The sequence below is a fragment of the Eupeodes corollae genome, chromosome 1, assembly GCF_945859685.1.
Source record: "Eupeodes corollae chromosome 1, idEupCoro1.1, whole genome shotgun sequence".
Taxonomy (NCBI): Eukaryota; Metazoa; Arthropoda; class Insecta; order Diptera; family Syrphidae; genus Eupeodes; species Eupeodes corollae.
Window position 1 is genome coordinate 299,809,180 of NC_079147.1, and position 16,872 is coordinate 299,826,051.

Genomic DNA, 16,872 nt, shown 5'->3' on the forward strand with positions numbered 1-16,872 from the left:
AAGCAATTACAGGCTTTATTAAAAGATCGTGGTTATTCCGTAAGCTATAGGCTCAAACAAGATTTAATCGAGCGACTTAAATCTGTGCTTGGTGAAGAGAGTCTCGAAAAGTCTTTAGAAGGGGTTGAACTTGAGGAAAGTGTTGACGGGGATCAAGAAAAGGGTGTGAGTGAGGGCGGAGACGAATACGATAGCAACGGGAAGGACAGTGTCGACAATACGGTAGAAATGGCGCAAAATAATTTCGTATTTAAAGATGTTGAAGATTCCTTAGAATCATTTGATGGTGAAAGCGGCAAAGAAATTAGCGATTGGATAAAGGATTTTGAGGACATTGCCTCTGTATGTCTGTGGAACGATATCCAACGTTATTTATACGCGAGACGTTTGTTGAAAGGTGCTGCAAAATTAGCTATAGAATCAGAGAAAAACATAAATACGTGGAAAGGGTTAAAATCTATCCTAGAAAAAGAATTCGGTAAAACTGTTTCGGGTTTATTGATTCATCGTCAACTAGAATCACGGCGTAAAAATGTAAACGAGTCGTATTTGGAATACATGTTCCAAATGAAGTTGATCGCGAACAAAGGGAACGTCGACGAAGAATCCTTATTTTCATATATTGTATCGGGTATAAATGATAGCACAATAAATAAAACAATCTTATACGAAGCAAGAACATTTAGCGATTTAAAGTCAAAATTTAAAATTTACGATGAAATGAAGCTCCAAATACAAAAACAAAGAGACGAGGTCCGTACACATAAAACAAACACCCAAACTCAGAGTTTTAAAATTCAAAACCGTGTTCAAACTCCGGGTTATTCATCGCAAGGTTCGGAGTCCCAAAAACGCTGTGTTACCTGTGGAGCGAAAGGGCATCCTTCACAAAGCTGCCCCCATAAAGATAAAGGACCTCGTTGCTTCAATTGCAATGATTTTGGGCATCTGTCTAAACTTTGTCCAAAAAAGAACCAAAATCAAAATTCAACTAAAGTTAACCGTATCTTTTCTCCTATTGTTAGAATGCAGATAAAGATAGATTCGATTCCTTTAGATGCATTATTTGATACAGGTAGTCAATTATGCCTGATAAAAAACTCTGTATTTTTGAAGTTGAATAAACGATTTGATAGTGCAGGTACTTTACTAACAGGTATCGGGCAAACGGTATATAAATCGGTCGGTGCGGTTAAAATGACTGTCATTGTCGATGATATGCCCTACATTCTAACTTTCGATGTCGTCAATGATGAATGGATGTCTGAAAATGTTTTGATCGGTACAGAAATCCTAGAATACGCGAATATGGTGATTGAAAATGGCAACGTTAGTTTTAAACGCAAAGATGTTAAGTGTAGCGATGAAGTAGGAAATGACAATCATATTAGCAAAATCGATACGGAAGCTTTAGTAACGGAAAATAAAAAAGTATACAATATAGACATAATTCAGAATACGCGAATAAAGCAAACAATAGAAAATATGGTAAAAGCTTATAACCCAAAAAAACCGATAAAATCGTGCGTGGAAATAAAGATCTTATTAGAAGACGAAAAGCCAGTCTTCCATCGTCCTAGAAGGCTAGCGCCTAAGGAAAAAAACTTTGTGACCAATCAAAAATCGGAGTGGCTTGTAGAAGGCATCGTGGTTCCAAGCAATTCCAATTTTGCAAGTCCAGTTGTTCTCGCGAAGAAAAAAGACGGTAGCTACAGACTTTGTGTCGACTACCGCAAATTAAATACAAGAATTGTTAAGGATAGGTACCCATTACCAATAATCGAAGACATTTTGGAAAACCTCTATAGTGCGCGTGTTTTTACTAGTTTAGACCTTAAAAATGGATTCTTCCATGTAGACATCCATCCCGAAAGTCGAAAGTTTACATCGTTTGTCACTCCAGATGCTCAATATGAGTTTTGCAAAGTTCCTTTCGGTCTTTGTAATTCACCTTCCGTTTTTCAAAGATTCATTAATACGGTTTTTAAAGATTTAGTACGTGAACGATTTTTATTTATTTATATGGACGATTTAATAATCCCATCGGAAAATGAAGAAGACAATTTAAAGACTTTAGAGCTTGTTTTAAACGTTGCGGAAAAGAATGGGCTCATAATTAAATGGGAAAAGTGTAATTTTGTGACTCGATCAATTGAATTTCTTGGCCATATTGTTGAAAATGGAACGGTAAAACCTTCAATCGAAAAAACAAAAGCTGTCCGAAATTTCCCAGAGCCGAAGCGCTTAAAAGACCTTAAAAGTTTTCTGGGTTTGACAGGTTTTTTTAGAAAATTTATTTATATTTATATATATTATTCTAGAATCGCGAAACCTTTGTCCGATTTGACAAGAAAAACTTCCGTCGGTTTTAGTTTTGGCCACGAGCAAAGAAACTCATATTTGCAGCTGAAAGAACTTCTGTGTCAGGAACCAGTTCTCAAACTTTTTAACCCAGCATTGGAAACCGAGTTGCATACGGACGCAAGTAAAGTTGGTCTTGCTGCAGTTCTGCTTCAGCGCCACGAAAGGGAGTTGCACCCGGTGTTCTTCCTAAGTTTTAAGACTAAACCGACTGAAGAAAAGTACAGTAGTTATGAGTTAGAGGTACTCGCAATCATACGGTCACTTCAAAAGTTAAGGGTTTACTTGCTAGGTTTGAAATTCAAAACTTTCACTGATTGTAAAGCGTTTCAGTTAACAATGCAGAAGAAAGAACTATGTACTCGCGTGGCACACTGGGCGTTATATTTAGAGGAGTTCGACTGTACAGTTCATCATAAGCCAGGGAAATATATGCAGCATGTGGATGCACTGAGTCGTGTTTTGACTTTAGCAACAGTTGATACAGGAGTTCTCCATAGAATAAAAAAGGCTCAAGAGAAAGATGAAACTTGTCAACTTATTCTCAAAATTCTACAGCAGGAGCAATACGAAGATTACATCAATCGCAATGGTGTCCTTTACCGATTCATCGAGGGAGCATACCTTCTTGTAGTCCCAAAAAGTATACAGAGAGAAATTGTAAGAAGCGTTCATGAAATCGGACATATCAACTCCCAGAAGGTGGAAACGCATTTAAAACAACATTACTACTTTGCGAATATGCGGAAAAGAATTAATGAAATTTTATCGAACTGTGTCTCATGTATTTTAGCAGTTAAGAAAGGTGGCAAGCAGGAAGGGTTCCTCAATCCAATTACAAAAGTTGATGTACCGTTACATACTATTCATATGGATCACCTGGGACCCATGCCCTCTACTAATAAGAATTATAAGCATCTGCTCGTAATAATGGATGCCTTTACGAAATTTGTCTGGATTTTTCCAGTAAAGTCAACGACAACAGAGGAGGTTTTATCAAAACTTGTGACTTTAGAAAATATTTTTGGAAACCCTGCACGAGTAATAACTGATAGAGGAGCCGCTTTCAGTTCAAATAACTTCGAGGAATATTGTGACCAACGTAAAATCTTACACAGTAAAATAACAACGGGTGTCCCTCGGGGAAACGGACAAGTCGAGAGGATGAATCGGATCATAATAGCAACTCTTACGAAGATGTCCTTGGAGAACCCTCTTAAATGGTACCAGCACATCACAAAATTGCAAAAAGCTATCAACTCAACGACCTCCAGAGCTACGAAAAGAACACCGTTCGAACTTTTATTCGGTGTACCAATGCGAAATAACGAAGATGTCAAGCTTATAGAGATGTTGGAAGAAGAAATGTTAGAAGAATTCGAAAGGGACAGAGCCGAGCTAAGAAAAGAAGCCAGGATACAAATCGAACAAATTCAAAAAGAAAACAGTACACAATACAACAAAAAGCGTAAGCCAGCCAGGAAGTATGCAGTTCATGATTTAGTCGCAATTCAACGAACGCAGTTCGGAACAGGACTAAAAGTTCAACCAAAGTTTCTGGGTCCGTACGAGGTCACGAAAATTCGACGAAATGATCGTTACGACGTTTCTAAAATCGGCAGTCACGATGGTCCTAACAAAACATCGACTGCGGCTGACCTGATGAAGCCGTGGGTACAGGAAGATGATTATGAATCAGACATCAGCTCAGATTAATTCAGGATGGCCGGATGTAGGCAAAAGGTGCCTAGCAATGGACCCTTAAGTCCGTCCTTTCAAAGAATGACAGCAACAACGGCAACACTAACCAAAAAATTCGAACTTGAACGACCAACAGCAATAACCAACAGGAACAAAAAATCAATCGAACGGTGACGACGAGAAGCTACGAAAGACGAAACGAAAACGCCACGAATGTAAATTGTTATCCTTATCTACTTTTATTAAACTAAATTTATTTTTATTTAAACTAAATATCGCTATTACTAAACTTAAAACTATTATTATTTAAAAACTAAAGTGAATCAAAACTAATACTATTATTGAACTATTAAAACAAGTGTTTCTTTTGATTTAAGAAAACCTTTAACACAATATTCAGCTAATACTTGTAGGTTTTTTGATGGAGTTAAAGCAGAAATATAAAGCCGTACAATTCTGTTCGCTTTTGTCAACCATCGGGCATGGGACATCTTTCCTGGGGACCTGTTAGCCAAATCATGAGAACATTTTCCACTTATAACTGAATTCGTTATTTCGTACAGGTATTTTTGATCGGTACTTAGGTCATCAAACTGAACTTATGGCAGTTCACTTTCTATTTTTTCATAAATTACAATTTCTAGTTTCTCGCAATTTTCTAATAGTTTTCCAATTGGACCAGAATGTGAGGACGGACCAGTGGTAGCCCCATCTAATTTGTTAACAAATGTCTCAAGGGCAATTCGTTCAAATATAGCATAAAAATGATCCACTGTAAGGGACGCTGAAGCCTTTTTTCGATCGTTCCATCGCAACCAAGAGCCATTAAATCATCTTCCTTAATGTTGTGTGACAAAAGAAGCTCGGTAATTGATGCTTCAATACTTTTGGCAGTTCCTGCATCAGGGGTAGCGCAGCCGATATAAATTGAACCTGGTTCTTTAAGAACAGATATATGTTCCTCAATCACTGTTTGTTTGTACTTTTTTGCTCCTTTCTTTACAATATTCAGCGTCTTATCTTTTCGACCATCAAAAAACAGAGCAGGTAAATGGAGCTGCTTTTGCTTATTTTGTAGTTCGTTGCGTTCTTTGGTTCTTTCGCGGCGTATTTTTGATTTATCAACCACTTCAAAATCGTCTGATATGTCATGAAATACAGAGGAAACAATTGCAGCAGCCGCTCTGTCAGAAATACCGTAACGGTCACATGTTTTTGACACCATAGGTAAATTTTGAACATGTTTTTTTTTGTGCTTTTGATGTAGATGGTAAGTTAAGTTGTTCAGGCAAAGGTATTTTTGTTGCAGGTAAGTTTAGTTTCTTAGGAGAATGTCTCGTTACCTCAGAGTCGCTCGAAGAGGAACATAACTCCTGTTGTTGAGTATTAGACTTACCTTGATTTTTGTTAATGTTAGTATTAGGTTTTGGTTTTGTAACATTAGTTCGATTTAACTTTTGTTTTAATTTAGTTGTTAGAATTCTGTCAATTCCTCCAAAACGCATCTTCCTTTCCTGTCTTTGATCCATCAAAAAGTTCCACTCTTCTTTTGGTACCTTGTTTTCTCTTCGACAGCAACAAAGTTGAAGTTGTTTGCATTTACACGCACAAATATCGAAAAGGGCCTTGCTTTGTTTTTTTCTGCTGATAAACGCTTAAGGGATTTGATGAGGTCTTTGCATTTTAAGTGGTACGCTTTTATAAGCTGAATTACCCTAGTGTGGGAAACCGTTGGAAGCGACGATTTTCTCCATACCATTTTAATTTTTTGTGACATTCTCACTTTCAATCTCTGAACTGTGCCATTCATAGCATTTCATGACATCTTCGTAGGTAAGTAAAATATCATCCCATATATCTCCTACATTTCCAAATAAAGGGCACTGGTTACTTTATCTCCTCGTTTCCATGTTAATCTAATTACCAGTATTATTGAATATTAATCAGAAACAAACAATGGTGAATCAAAAAGCAATTCATGTAAGTTTGGTAAATACCTAAATAAAATTAATCAATCTAACTTTAAAGCTATAGATTTGGCCGAAGCTAATTTATTTATTAATTGCAAACTTCTAACTCCCGCTTACACATCAGAGAGACGATTGGTGTTTGATACGAGATACTGTAAGTGCGCCGCGATAGTAATGCAGCTGTGAAAGCTTCTTTTCTAATCTCGGTCGCAACTACCGCTATTTTTCACAGAAAGAATTTGTGTTTGATACAAGTGCATTAGCTGACCTTCACATTCGTTACAATATTTTTTTTGTCATTTTGTTGGGACTAAGCTGCAAAAAATCTTAGAGGAATAGGAGATGTGCTTTTCTATGATTGACAAAAGCTAATATTTGATTTTGGGTGTAAAGAAAAATTAATGTATCGAATGTTTGCCGCACTGAGGAGATAGTAGAAAAATCGCAATATTATAAGGCTTAATACAGCTTTGAACTATCTCTAAGTCTTACAAAACAGACATTTTATTTAACAATAGGGACATAAAAACTATATTCTCTAAAAACAATACAATGGTATGCATTACACTGAAAATATTTGAATAATATTTTAGGTGTGTGCTATTACAAATTAATTTGACAAAAAAAATCGACCCACCTTAATGGGCATGCTGCGATCTTTGGGTGCCAGTTTAAAACATTTTGAGCCGAAATTCGCAAATCCTGGTAATGGTACAAGTATTTCGATGTTCCTCGACCTTAAATTGATACGTAATACGTGGGGTACAAAAAAAAAACATTTACGAATGAAAGTGGTCAAGCAGTAAGGGTGGAATACATTGAAAAGTGTGTCCATTACCAAGGAGAATTAGGACTTCATTTGGCAAATAAAGTGAGCAAGAAACATTTAAACTGGCACTCAAAAATAATGAATATCAAACTTGCAGCAGAAACTATGAGTGAGAGCGCTGCAAACGCCCTTACTTTTCTACTCGAAACTAATGTTGCAGGATTTGAAGGTTGTGAAGCGACCATCCAGTTTATAAAAACTATAAATGATGTTTTTGACTGCTTAAATTCAAAAAGCAAATTTGAATTTTCTTTTAAAAGAGGCATATCCGAAGAAAACAAAACTGTCACATTTGAATTTTTCGAAAAAGCTATCAATTACATCTCAGGACTTAGAATAGGACAGGAAAAAATTATATGTACTAAAAATAAAACAGGTTTTATTGGTTTCATCATTGCTATGAAAAATATAAGAAACCTGTATGTAACTCAAGTAGAGGAGTTAAAAAACCTAGAGTATATACTTACTTACAAACTGTCGCAAGATCACTTAGAGTTAATCTTTTCAAGTATAAGATCTTGAGGAGGCTTTGACAACAACCCATCCTTCATGCAGTTTGCTTCAGTATATAAAAGACTTTTAATTCATAATGAAGTGAGTTCGTCTACTCAAGCAAACTGCATTGCTTGCGACAAAACAAATATTTTAATGGCATCTTCGAATGCACTGTCTAAAAAAGTCAATTAAGAAGAAGTTAATGACGATGAATTAGTCAATTTTGAAAATATAATTTCTCCGAATGATTTTGCTTCCAACGAAATTATAAACTACATAAGTGGATTTGTAGAATTCAAACTAAAAAAAATTGCTAAATTTAAAAAATGTGTTCAGTTTTTACTGCATTCAGAAAAAGTTAGTTCGAAACTTATGTCATTAAAAACAAAGGGGTTTCTTACATATCCGCACAAGGATACTATAAATATATGTAAGAACTAATATATCTGTAAGTATTAGAAACAGAAAGAAAAACCAAACAAATAAAAATGTCTATAGTTTAATAGTTTTAAGTACGCTTAAAAATTTAGATTTAAGCAATATTTATAGGAAACTGGATAACCATATATTGAATGGCGATGCTTTAAATAATCACAAGTATGAGTGAAAAATTTGTAATATTTTTTACAAATTGATTCTTATTTCGAATCTAAATTTACTTTTAAAATTCGTTTAAAAACGACGAGAAAAAAGGAGCGAAAAAAAGAAAAGACCGTGCGGGTTGAATTGTTCGTATGGAATGATTTTATTTCTTTCATTTTCTTCTTTTTCTTTTCTTAAATTAAATATGGCCGGAAGGGCGCCATGAAAAATTTGTAATATTTTTTACAAATTGATTCTTATTTCGAATCTAAATTTACTTTTCAATTAAGAAAATAAAAAAAAATTTAAACCACGAAACTTGTTTTTGTTTGTTCACCAATAAAATAAATAATATGTAAATGTATAATGTCAAAGTGACAAAAACTGAAAGTTGTGGTATTATAATTTAATTACAACACAAATTGGCAAATGTTGCAGAATAGCAAAATTAAAACACTTTCAGTTTTTGTTAAATACCTCTTCCTCAAGAATTTCAACTTCCCTTGGCGAACTCATTGGGTGCTTGTCAGGGTTTGTCTTGGTATTTGATGTTGCTGTTGACGGCTGCTGCTCCCTGCTGGCTTGAATTGTTGCTGCTGCGGCTGCGTTGTTGGTTTTTGGTGGTGGTTTTTTATTTGTTTTTATTTATGGCTTTTTAGCTTAAAGCCTTAAAATTTACAACTCGCGCACGGCAAATGATTCCACGGATTAATAGTTAGTTTAGTTACTTGTATTTAAAGTACACTCGCGACTTTATATTTATTATATATGTGTCTATATATTCATATATATGTATATATGTATATGCAAATGCACAAAAACACTTTATGTTTTAACAAATTAAAATTTAATAGTTATTTAATTTGTCCCTGTTCGGGCGCCATGAAAAATTTGTAATATTTTTTACAAATTGATTCTTATTTCGAATCTAAATTTACTTTTAAAATTCGTTTAAAAACGACGAGAAAAAAGGAGCGAAAAAAAGAAAAGACCGTGCGAGTTGAATTGTTCCCATGGAATGATTTTATTTCTTTCATTTTCTTCTCCTTCTTTTCTTAAATTAAATATGGCCGGAAGGGCGCCAAATTCAAATGTTATACCAGTTGTATAATTCAAATACTGGTATTTTTAAAATTCATATTTTTATTATTATTTTGTTTTTATAATTTTTTAAAAATCGAAGTCTCGTCGAAACAATGAATTTATTAAAAAAGTTATCGAACAATTTTCAAAAGTACTTTTGCATTTTGTTGCAAAAAAGAACAATATTGAGTGCCACCAGAATCTAGTCCGCAGTAAACTGTCAAAAATTGTGCAATTTATGGGTTAGTAATTATTTTTATTTATTATGTTTTAGCTTAACTAAAAGCCCAACACTAAAAAAACCTATTTTGTTTTAGCTAAACTAAAAGCCTAAATTATAAGAAAACCTATTCTGTTTTGTTACTTGTATTTATACATATATTTATTTTTGTTTATATATTTTTTTTTTACTTGTATGCCAATATTTTTATTTTTTATATAAAAACAAACTTGAAACATAAATGAGGAAAACAAATTTAACCATATACAAAAAATGCCTTTTGATTGTTTTTATTTACTTATATTGAATACTATTCGCGGATGACGTTCGTGGTTCGTCTAATGACTTAAATAAATACATAGTATGTACATGAAAAGTTTTACATCAAAATAGCTGAAAAGCTTTACATCTAAATAACATACATGCATAGTTTATTCAAAGATCAAAACAGGGGTATTTATGATACAACTAAATTGCATAGATTAAGAAAATAACAAGATTAAAAAAAAAAAATAAATTATTTTGAATATTGAAAATATCATTCGAAACCACTGTACCATCATATCTCCTCTGAGACTGAGATGTTGGCTTCAGCACCAGTTCAGTGGGTCATTCACGAGAGTAGTCCTCCTAATGAATTGACAAACGGTCTCTTGGTCAGGCGCATCAAATCACTGAGGCGGCTGTTAATTGCCATCCCACTGCAACAGCACCATCCACAGCAGCAGCATGGCAGTGGAGCGCGATTGGGAGCGCATGCGTTTCGTTCGTATGCCTGATCTTCCGAACTAAAGCATCTTGCACATGAGCTACGCTCTTAAAAGTTTTCCGCATTTTATAATCTGGGACATGTCACACAGAGTGGTACAATTCAAAGCCATAGACACACCATATAAAGACCGGAAACCAATCTGTCATTCTGGATTCTACGCACCCTTAGGTCTAACATCAGTTCACCACCCTCTAAAGTCAATTCACCACGAAAATAAAGCAGAGTGATAGGAATTTTTTAAGGGGAGGCACCTTATAGTTCCAATGTGAGTTCCAATGTTCGTATATTCCTATCAAAAATGTTAAAAAATGGAAACATCGAAATTCATTTGGTCGTGTCCTTGGTACAATAATGTACCTACAGGAATGGTTTATACCTACCTGAAATCCTTGAAGTGTGAGTAAGAAAGTTGAATTCACTTTAGTAAAAATCAAAAAACCTTATAAGAACACGTCTAAGTGAGTTCCAATGTTCGTATTTTCCTATCAAAAATACAAACATCGGAATTCATTTTGTCATTTGACAGCTTAAATCAAATCTAAAATTCTCACCACAGCAATTTAATAAAAAACAACATCTGTCAAAACAAGTACATACACTGCATCGAATTGTTGTTGGATTTCAAATTTCAAAATGGACGTAATGTCAAAATTACATATACAACAATGTAAACAAATGGGTGTTGGAGGGTAAAACGTACGAAAGATTCCGGTCTTTATATGGTGTGTCTATGTTCAAAGCTATAGATTGTTTGCATACGAGTGTGCAGAAGCAGAGAGAAAAAACTAATCTAAAAAAAACTTGGCATCGTTTGTCTTCAACAAATTATACTAGATGTCAATACTTTCTATATCAGCTTATCTTAACTAAATTAAAACAGATGTCGCTAAATATTTCATAATTTTTGTTGCCACTGTGCCTGGAAGGGCTAGTGTAGCTAATTTGAAGTGGAACAATTTTTATTCAAATTTTGTATGGAAAATTCACACCACTAGCAGTCCATGTATAGTATGTCTATGTGCAAAGGGCTTTCGAGGTTTGTATTTCCGTGTGCACCATAGATATACTATAGTATGTCAATGGTGTGCACAGTCGAAACTTCTCCTGTAGCTCCACCTGTTTTCGCACAAAAAGGACAGACTCCTCGATTTGAAGATCGTTTATCATTGACATACTATACATGGACTGCTAGTGGTGTGAATTTTCCATACAAAATTTGAATAAAAATGGTTCCACTTCAAATTAGCTACACTAGCCCTTTCAGGCACAGTGGAAAAAAAAGTTATGAAATATTTAGCGACATCTGTTTGTATTTAGTTGTGATAAGCTTTTTCTGACATAGAAAGTCCTGACATCTAGTATAATTTGTTGAAGACAAACGATGCCACGTTTTTTTTTGCTGTCGTTTTGAAAATTTCAAGAGTAGTATTTTTCTATCATTTCGGGGAGCATTTCCTAAATTGAGGAGTAAAACAAAAAAACAACAAACACATGCTTGGCCCATGAACAAATTAAAAACTGAAAATAAAAATGGCCAAATTCGAAGTTAATTGGCCTATTGCGAAGGTATTTGTTCCGAAAACAGACAAATAGAAGGATATAATGTCGTACCAAATTTTTGCTTTCACTGCTTAAAGGCCAACATTTTGAGAATAAAAATAATTGCGCATTTATTTTTCTCTACAACGGACGGACATTCATTTTCCTGAACAGCTGATACTTTATGTTCAAAAGTGAAACAAATCGTTCCACTGATTTGTGTTCCAATTTCACACAATTCCAATGATAGATTTCCGTCAGTAAAATTTTACCGGTGGATTTCAATCCGGACATTTTTTCAATGACAGAAATGTTTAAGGATAGCTATAAACGACAATGATTTGTTATTCTCGTTTAAAGTTTTCGATGGCTCCCATTTTTCTGTGAAATTGTTTTTAAGGAGTTCCTTAGTAGTTAGAAGGGCATTTACCGATTCTACCTTGAGTGAATTTCTTTTTTTATCTTTTATAAAGCTTATATCTGAAAATTTTCTTTCTGCTGTTGCACTATTATTGGGGCATTATGTTTTAAATTTTGGTTTTTATTGTAAACCAAATACAAATTTCTTTTCCGTTTTATTTTGGGGAGTAGTTTTCGTCCGTGGGTAGAGTAGCAGTTGACTCTGAAAATAGTAAAATAGTACTATAGTAGCAAAAACGACAGCAATGGATGTGAGTATTAAATGTTACACAATTTTTCCGCATAGCCCTCTTTGCGCTAGTGTTTTGTCCGTTAAAAGTGGAACCATCGTGAAGTTGGCTACTAGCAGTCCATGTATAGTATGTCAATGTCGTTTATACTTTTTAATGCTGACCTTTCATGTTTTGAATTAGTTTGAGTTGTTGCAGTTGTGAAATTACGAGTTGGTCGTTGAGCTATTATTTTATCCGAGTCCGATAGAAAGGTTTTTATTTCTTCGTCGAAATCTAAAAATGTTCAAAAAAATGTTTTATTTGAACTAAAACTAACTTTCTTTCGTCTTCACCACCATATGTAGCTTGAAACACCACAGCATTTTGTGGGATTCTTTATAGTTATTTCCCTTTGGAGAAAAGGACTTGGCCAAGTCTGTGTGCTGCTGCATCACAATTCTTGTTTTTAGAATTTGACACAATGGTTACTTACATTTTTGTCCGACTTGTTTGTAATATTTAAACTCTTCCGTTGTTTATTATTAAATAAATAAGAATTTGACACAAACCTCAAGACTGAAGTTCATATTTTATTTTGAAGTGATCCAAAGCTTTGAGAAAAAAAGTATGATTTCAAAACAATCATCTTAAACAGACGGAAAAGTATAAACGATCAAATTTGATAGTAAAAAAAATGATAGCCGATTTCACTCTTTATCTCCGGTGGAGTGATCAAGTTGAGGCCGACACCCAGCGGCTTATTATTCGAAACTGGAGACAGCAAGTCAGAGATCGAGTAAGCTGGCGGGATCTATTGCTTGAGGCTTAGGAGCACGATGCGTTGTAGCGCCAGCTAAAGCAAAGTAAATTAAGAGCTAAAATAGTTTCCTTGCGGGTTGTTAATATGACTCATTTGATATTATCTGTAAATCAAACAAATATTTTAATAATTATGAGATGCTATACAATATAAAAAATACTTGGAAGTGGAATTCATCTTATTGCATTTATCTTTTGGTTTAATTAAGCTCTAAAAGTTTCAAAAAATAAAAAACAAAAATCTCACTGATGGATTTTCTGACTCCTTACTACAAGCAATGCATTTTCTTAGGCCCATAAGATCATAGTGTAATAGGTGTACAAGCATAATTACCAGAAAAGTCTTCTTGGCAGCACTGTTACGAAATTAATCGCTGCCAACTTCGCAGGTCTTCTTCAACAAAATTCCTCTTTCGTCAAATAGCCGTAGAACAGTGCGGACTCTGCTAAAATGGCGTAAGTAAAATTAAATATTTTATCTAATTTTTTCTTCGTAATCCTTTAATAATTTTAAAATTTAACGATGTAATATCAAAAAGAATATATTAAACTATTAATTTGTTCTTAAATTATGAAAGAAATAAAACTTGTAAAATTCAGCAATCATAAACCAGCCATATGGATCTTTCATGTCCATTTTCGGTTTGGAAATGATTGCAAAATTAATTTAAAGTTTTTGTTCAATAATCCTTCGGGAAATTTAATAAACTTATACGAATATTAAATTATGAATAAAATCATACAATTCCATAACATTTTTATTAAGTTCTTTCTTATTTTCTATGAAATGTGCATCAATACTAAAAATCTTCATTTTATTTTCTTAATTTCAGATCCAAGGTATCACGTGATACCCTGTACGAGGCAGTCAATGCTACCCTCGAAACTTCATTGAAGAAGAAGCGTAAGTTCTTGGAAACCGTGGAACTACAAATCGGTTTGAAGAACTACGATCCCCAAAAGGACAAGCGTTTCTCCGGCACCGTCAAGTACGTCTCAGCAAGTAATGTTACCTGATAGCTGCATTAGGGAAACGACCATTGATCAATCCCAAAACCAAGCAGGAAAAAAAAAAGTTAACCTCTTGTTTCTGGGATTCGGAAGTTTCTCCGAGCGCTATTTGGAAGCCAAGAGTATGAACTCTTGGCGGACCTCTACTCAGGGTCTTTAAATCAAATTGAGGAGGTATCTTTTGTTTGGCTCCGGTCACTCGAGAGATACCGAACCCCCTTATTAATTTCATATATATATGTACACATTTTTCAAGTGCAGCTGCCACGCCAATGGCGGTAAGTTCTTGTTTCACGTGGTCTCTTCCTGACAAAGGCTCAAATGATGTTACAAATTGCATGTATTATCTTAAATATACCATGTGGATACATTTTTCACTGATTTTAGTCTTCTCACTTCCATCCCTCCTTGAAGCTGTGACAACCTAGCTAAAGATTTTCATTTTGTTTTTCTTTACTCCAAATAGATTGAAGCACATTCCCCGTCCAAAGATGAAGGTTTGTGTGTTGGGAGACCAACAGCATTGTGACGAAGCCAAGGCCAACAACGTCGAATGCATGGACGCTGAAGCTCTCAAGAAGTTGAACAAGAACAAGAAACTCGTCAAGAAGCTAGCCAAGTCATACGACGCTTTCTTGGCCTCCGAGTCTCTGATCAAACAAATCCCACGTCTGTTGGGACCCGGTCTGAACAAGGCTGGTAAGTTCCCTGGTCTTTTATCTCACCAGGAATCGATGATGGGCAAGATCGATGAGGTCAAGGCCACCATCAAGTTCCAGATGAAGAAAGTCTTGTGTCTGTCCGTCGCCGTCGGTCACGTTGACATGAAGCCCGATGAGTTGGTCCAGAACATCCATTTGTCGATCAATTTCTTGGTCTCGCTGCTGAAGAAGCATTGGCAAAACGTCCGTTCCCTGCACATCAAGTCATCCATGGGACCACCACAGCGATTGTACTAAGCATATGTTTTGTAGAAGAGAAATACAAAGAACCGTTTTTTTATTGACTTAACACAAAATCTATTTGTTTTTATTTTCTTCTATCTTTGAATTTCGCTAGAATTATAAATTGTCTGGGTTAGGTAGTCTCTTGTCTTTAGGGCTTGTTTGGAGTCCTTCCTCCTGTCTGCCTCGAAGGTGGGGTTGCATTTTGACGTGTCCACGGAGTCGCCCCACTCCTCACGATAACCATCTTCGTTTTCCTCGAGGAGATTGTGCAGAGCGCAGCAGGCCATCGCTATGGCTTCGATGGTTCGGGCTTCTAGGTCGTATTTGCGTTGGAGGATGCGCCAACGGGCAAAGAGGCGCATGTAGGCATTCTCCTTGAAATCGAGAACATTATCAACGGCCTCATTGAAGGCGTGCTGCTGCGGCGTCTGTGGGTTGGGGTACTTCTGCATGAGCCAAGAATTCAAGGGGTAATATTGATTGGGAGATATGACGAAGCTAGGGACGAGGCGGTCTCCAACTGGTTGTGATTTTGTCTGAAAGAGGCAAGAAGACAACTAGAATTACCAAAGGACTTCCTCGCCTCTTCGAAAGGGCAAACATACCATTATTAGCTCCTGCGGAGAGTCCATGAACATTGTTGGAGAATTGGGGACCATGCTTACTTTTCGGAATCTAAAAAGAAACGATGATTAAAATTGAGGTCACGTCACACAGAAATTCAATCATACAAAAGTTTGTCATCGATCAGGGCCTGCATCGTTATGGATGTACCACCATTGGGCTTGGCATAGAGCTCGGCGTTGTTTGCCGAGGCATTGATCGGGATCAAACAGAAACCCAAACAACCTACGACATTGGGCAACGATGACGCTGCTTGGAATGTCTGTCGAATCACATCGTATTCGGCCTCGTCCTGAGGCATCACCAGCAGGAATGAGGCCATTTCTTCAATGATAGAATCTGCAAAGCGTTTTATGAATTTGCACACAGATGTCCGAGACACCCCGAAGAGCTCGGCGACCATACGATAGTCGTCACCAGTCGCTAGGGTGTATATCGAGAGAGCAACTCGCTTCTGGAGATTGATCAGATTCTTTAATGGAACTGAGGCGCCATTGGGGCGCATTGTGACGTCCAATCTGTCGCAGATCCAGTGAAAGGTCTTTCGGGACATTCGAAATGTCTCTAGCCACTGTTCGTCGGTGTAAGTAGGCACCACACCTTCCCAGAAACGAGAATCTGCATCGCGAATGAATTTTTTTGTGGCAGTAATAGGCAATTGCATTAGGAACTCATTCTGAATGCTCATCATCTGATGGAGGTATTGATTGCGATGGATTCTTTGTCGATTACGGATTCTCTGAATAGTTTGGCGACGATTCCAGAGAATCGTACGACGGAATGACATTAGTTGTGTGGCAAAGATGCTCATGATGCGCTCCCATTGCTGTTTTGCATTTGCTTTGTTGGCTTCTGAGTTGCTAGTGGAAATGGATTCATTGGAATCTAGACAAAATTATGGTACAATTAGAGAGGGTAAGGAGTTTAATAAAATTGATCTACCTATATCGGACATTTTAGCGCAGTTTCACATTAAAATTAAGACAAATAATTAAACAAAATATTAACTTTTTTAGGAAAAACAAACAGGTGTGTTCTGTCTTGTAATTGGTTGTAAATTCTTGTTTTTATTTATAATAGAAGTGCACAGGTGTTGCCATCATAGCAATTCTTTAAAATGAATACAAGTTTCGGGCTAAGGTTGAGGGTTTCAGTTGAAGTTTAGTTGAAATTGTATTTTGAATGAAGGATCTCTGCATTTTTGGTATACTTTCTCAATTAATGCATTGAATATGATTTGAATCTTTTATGCAGATTTAGAAGTGTAGAAAAATGTGACTATAAAAA

At 35.7% G+C, this 16,872-nt stretch overlaps 2 protein-coding genes across 2 annotated transcripts; one reads left to right on the top strand and one right to left on the bottom strand.

Annotated features, from left to right (window-relative positions):
* The first annotated feature begins 13,320 nt into the window (after positions 1 to 13,320).
* Positions 13,321 to 15,032, top strand: LOC129941486 (60S ribosomal protein L10a-2). Its single transcript, XM_056050124.1, has 3 exons — positions 13,321 to 13,459; positions 13,837 to 13,992; positions 14,481 to 15,032. Exons 1-3 carry the CDS (start codon positions 13,455 to 13,457, stop codon positions 14,971 to 14,973), a joined length of 654 nt encoding a protein of 217 aa, XP_055906099.1. The 5' UTR covers positions 13,321 to 13,454; the 3' UTR covers positions 14,974 to 15,032.
* LOC129951834 (uncharacterized) lies at positions 14,801 to 16,540 on the bottom strand. Its single transcript, XM_056064187.1, has 4 exons — positions 16,528 to 16,540; positions 15,693 to 16,470; positions 15,567 to 15,636; positions 14,801 to 15,497 (listed from the first exon to the last, which is right to left on the bottom strand). The coding sequence occupies exons 1-4, from the start codon at positions 16,538 to 16,540 to the stop codon at positions 15,054 to 15,056; spliced, it is 1,305 nt and encodes a 434-aa protein (XP_055920162.1). The 3' UTR covers positions 14,801 to 15,053.
* Positions 16,541 to 16,872: the final 332 nt, after the last annotated feature.

Excerpts from the sequence above, each read along its gene's own strand:
- LOC129941486 (XM_056050124.1), top strand. Across the intron at positions 13,993-14,480 it reads CGTTTCTCCGGCACCGTCAA|ATTGAAGCACATTCCCCGTC; the intron begins GTACGTCTCAGC and ends TACTCCAAATAG.
- LOC129951834 (XM_056064187.1), bottom strand. Across the intron at positions 15,637-15,692 it reads CTGATCGATGACAAACTTTT|ATTCCGAAAAGTAAGCATGG; the intron begins GTATGATTGAAT and ends GTTTCTTTTTAG. Across the intron at positions 15,498-15,566 it reads CTCCGCAGGAGCTAATAATG|ACAAAATCACAACCAGTTGG; the intron begins GTATGTTTGCCC and ends TGCCTCTTTCAG.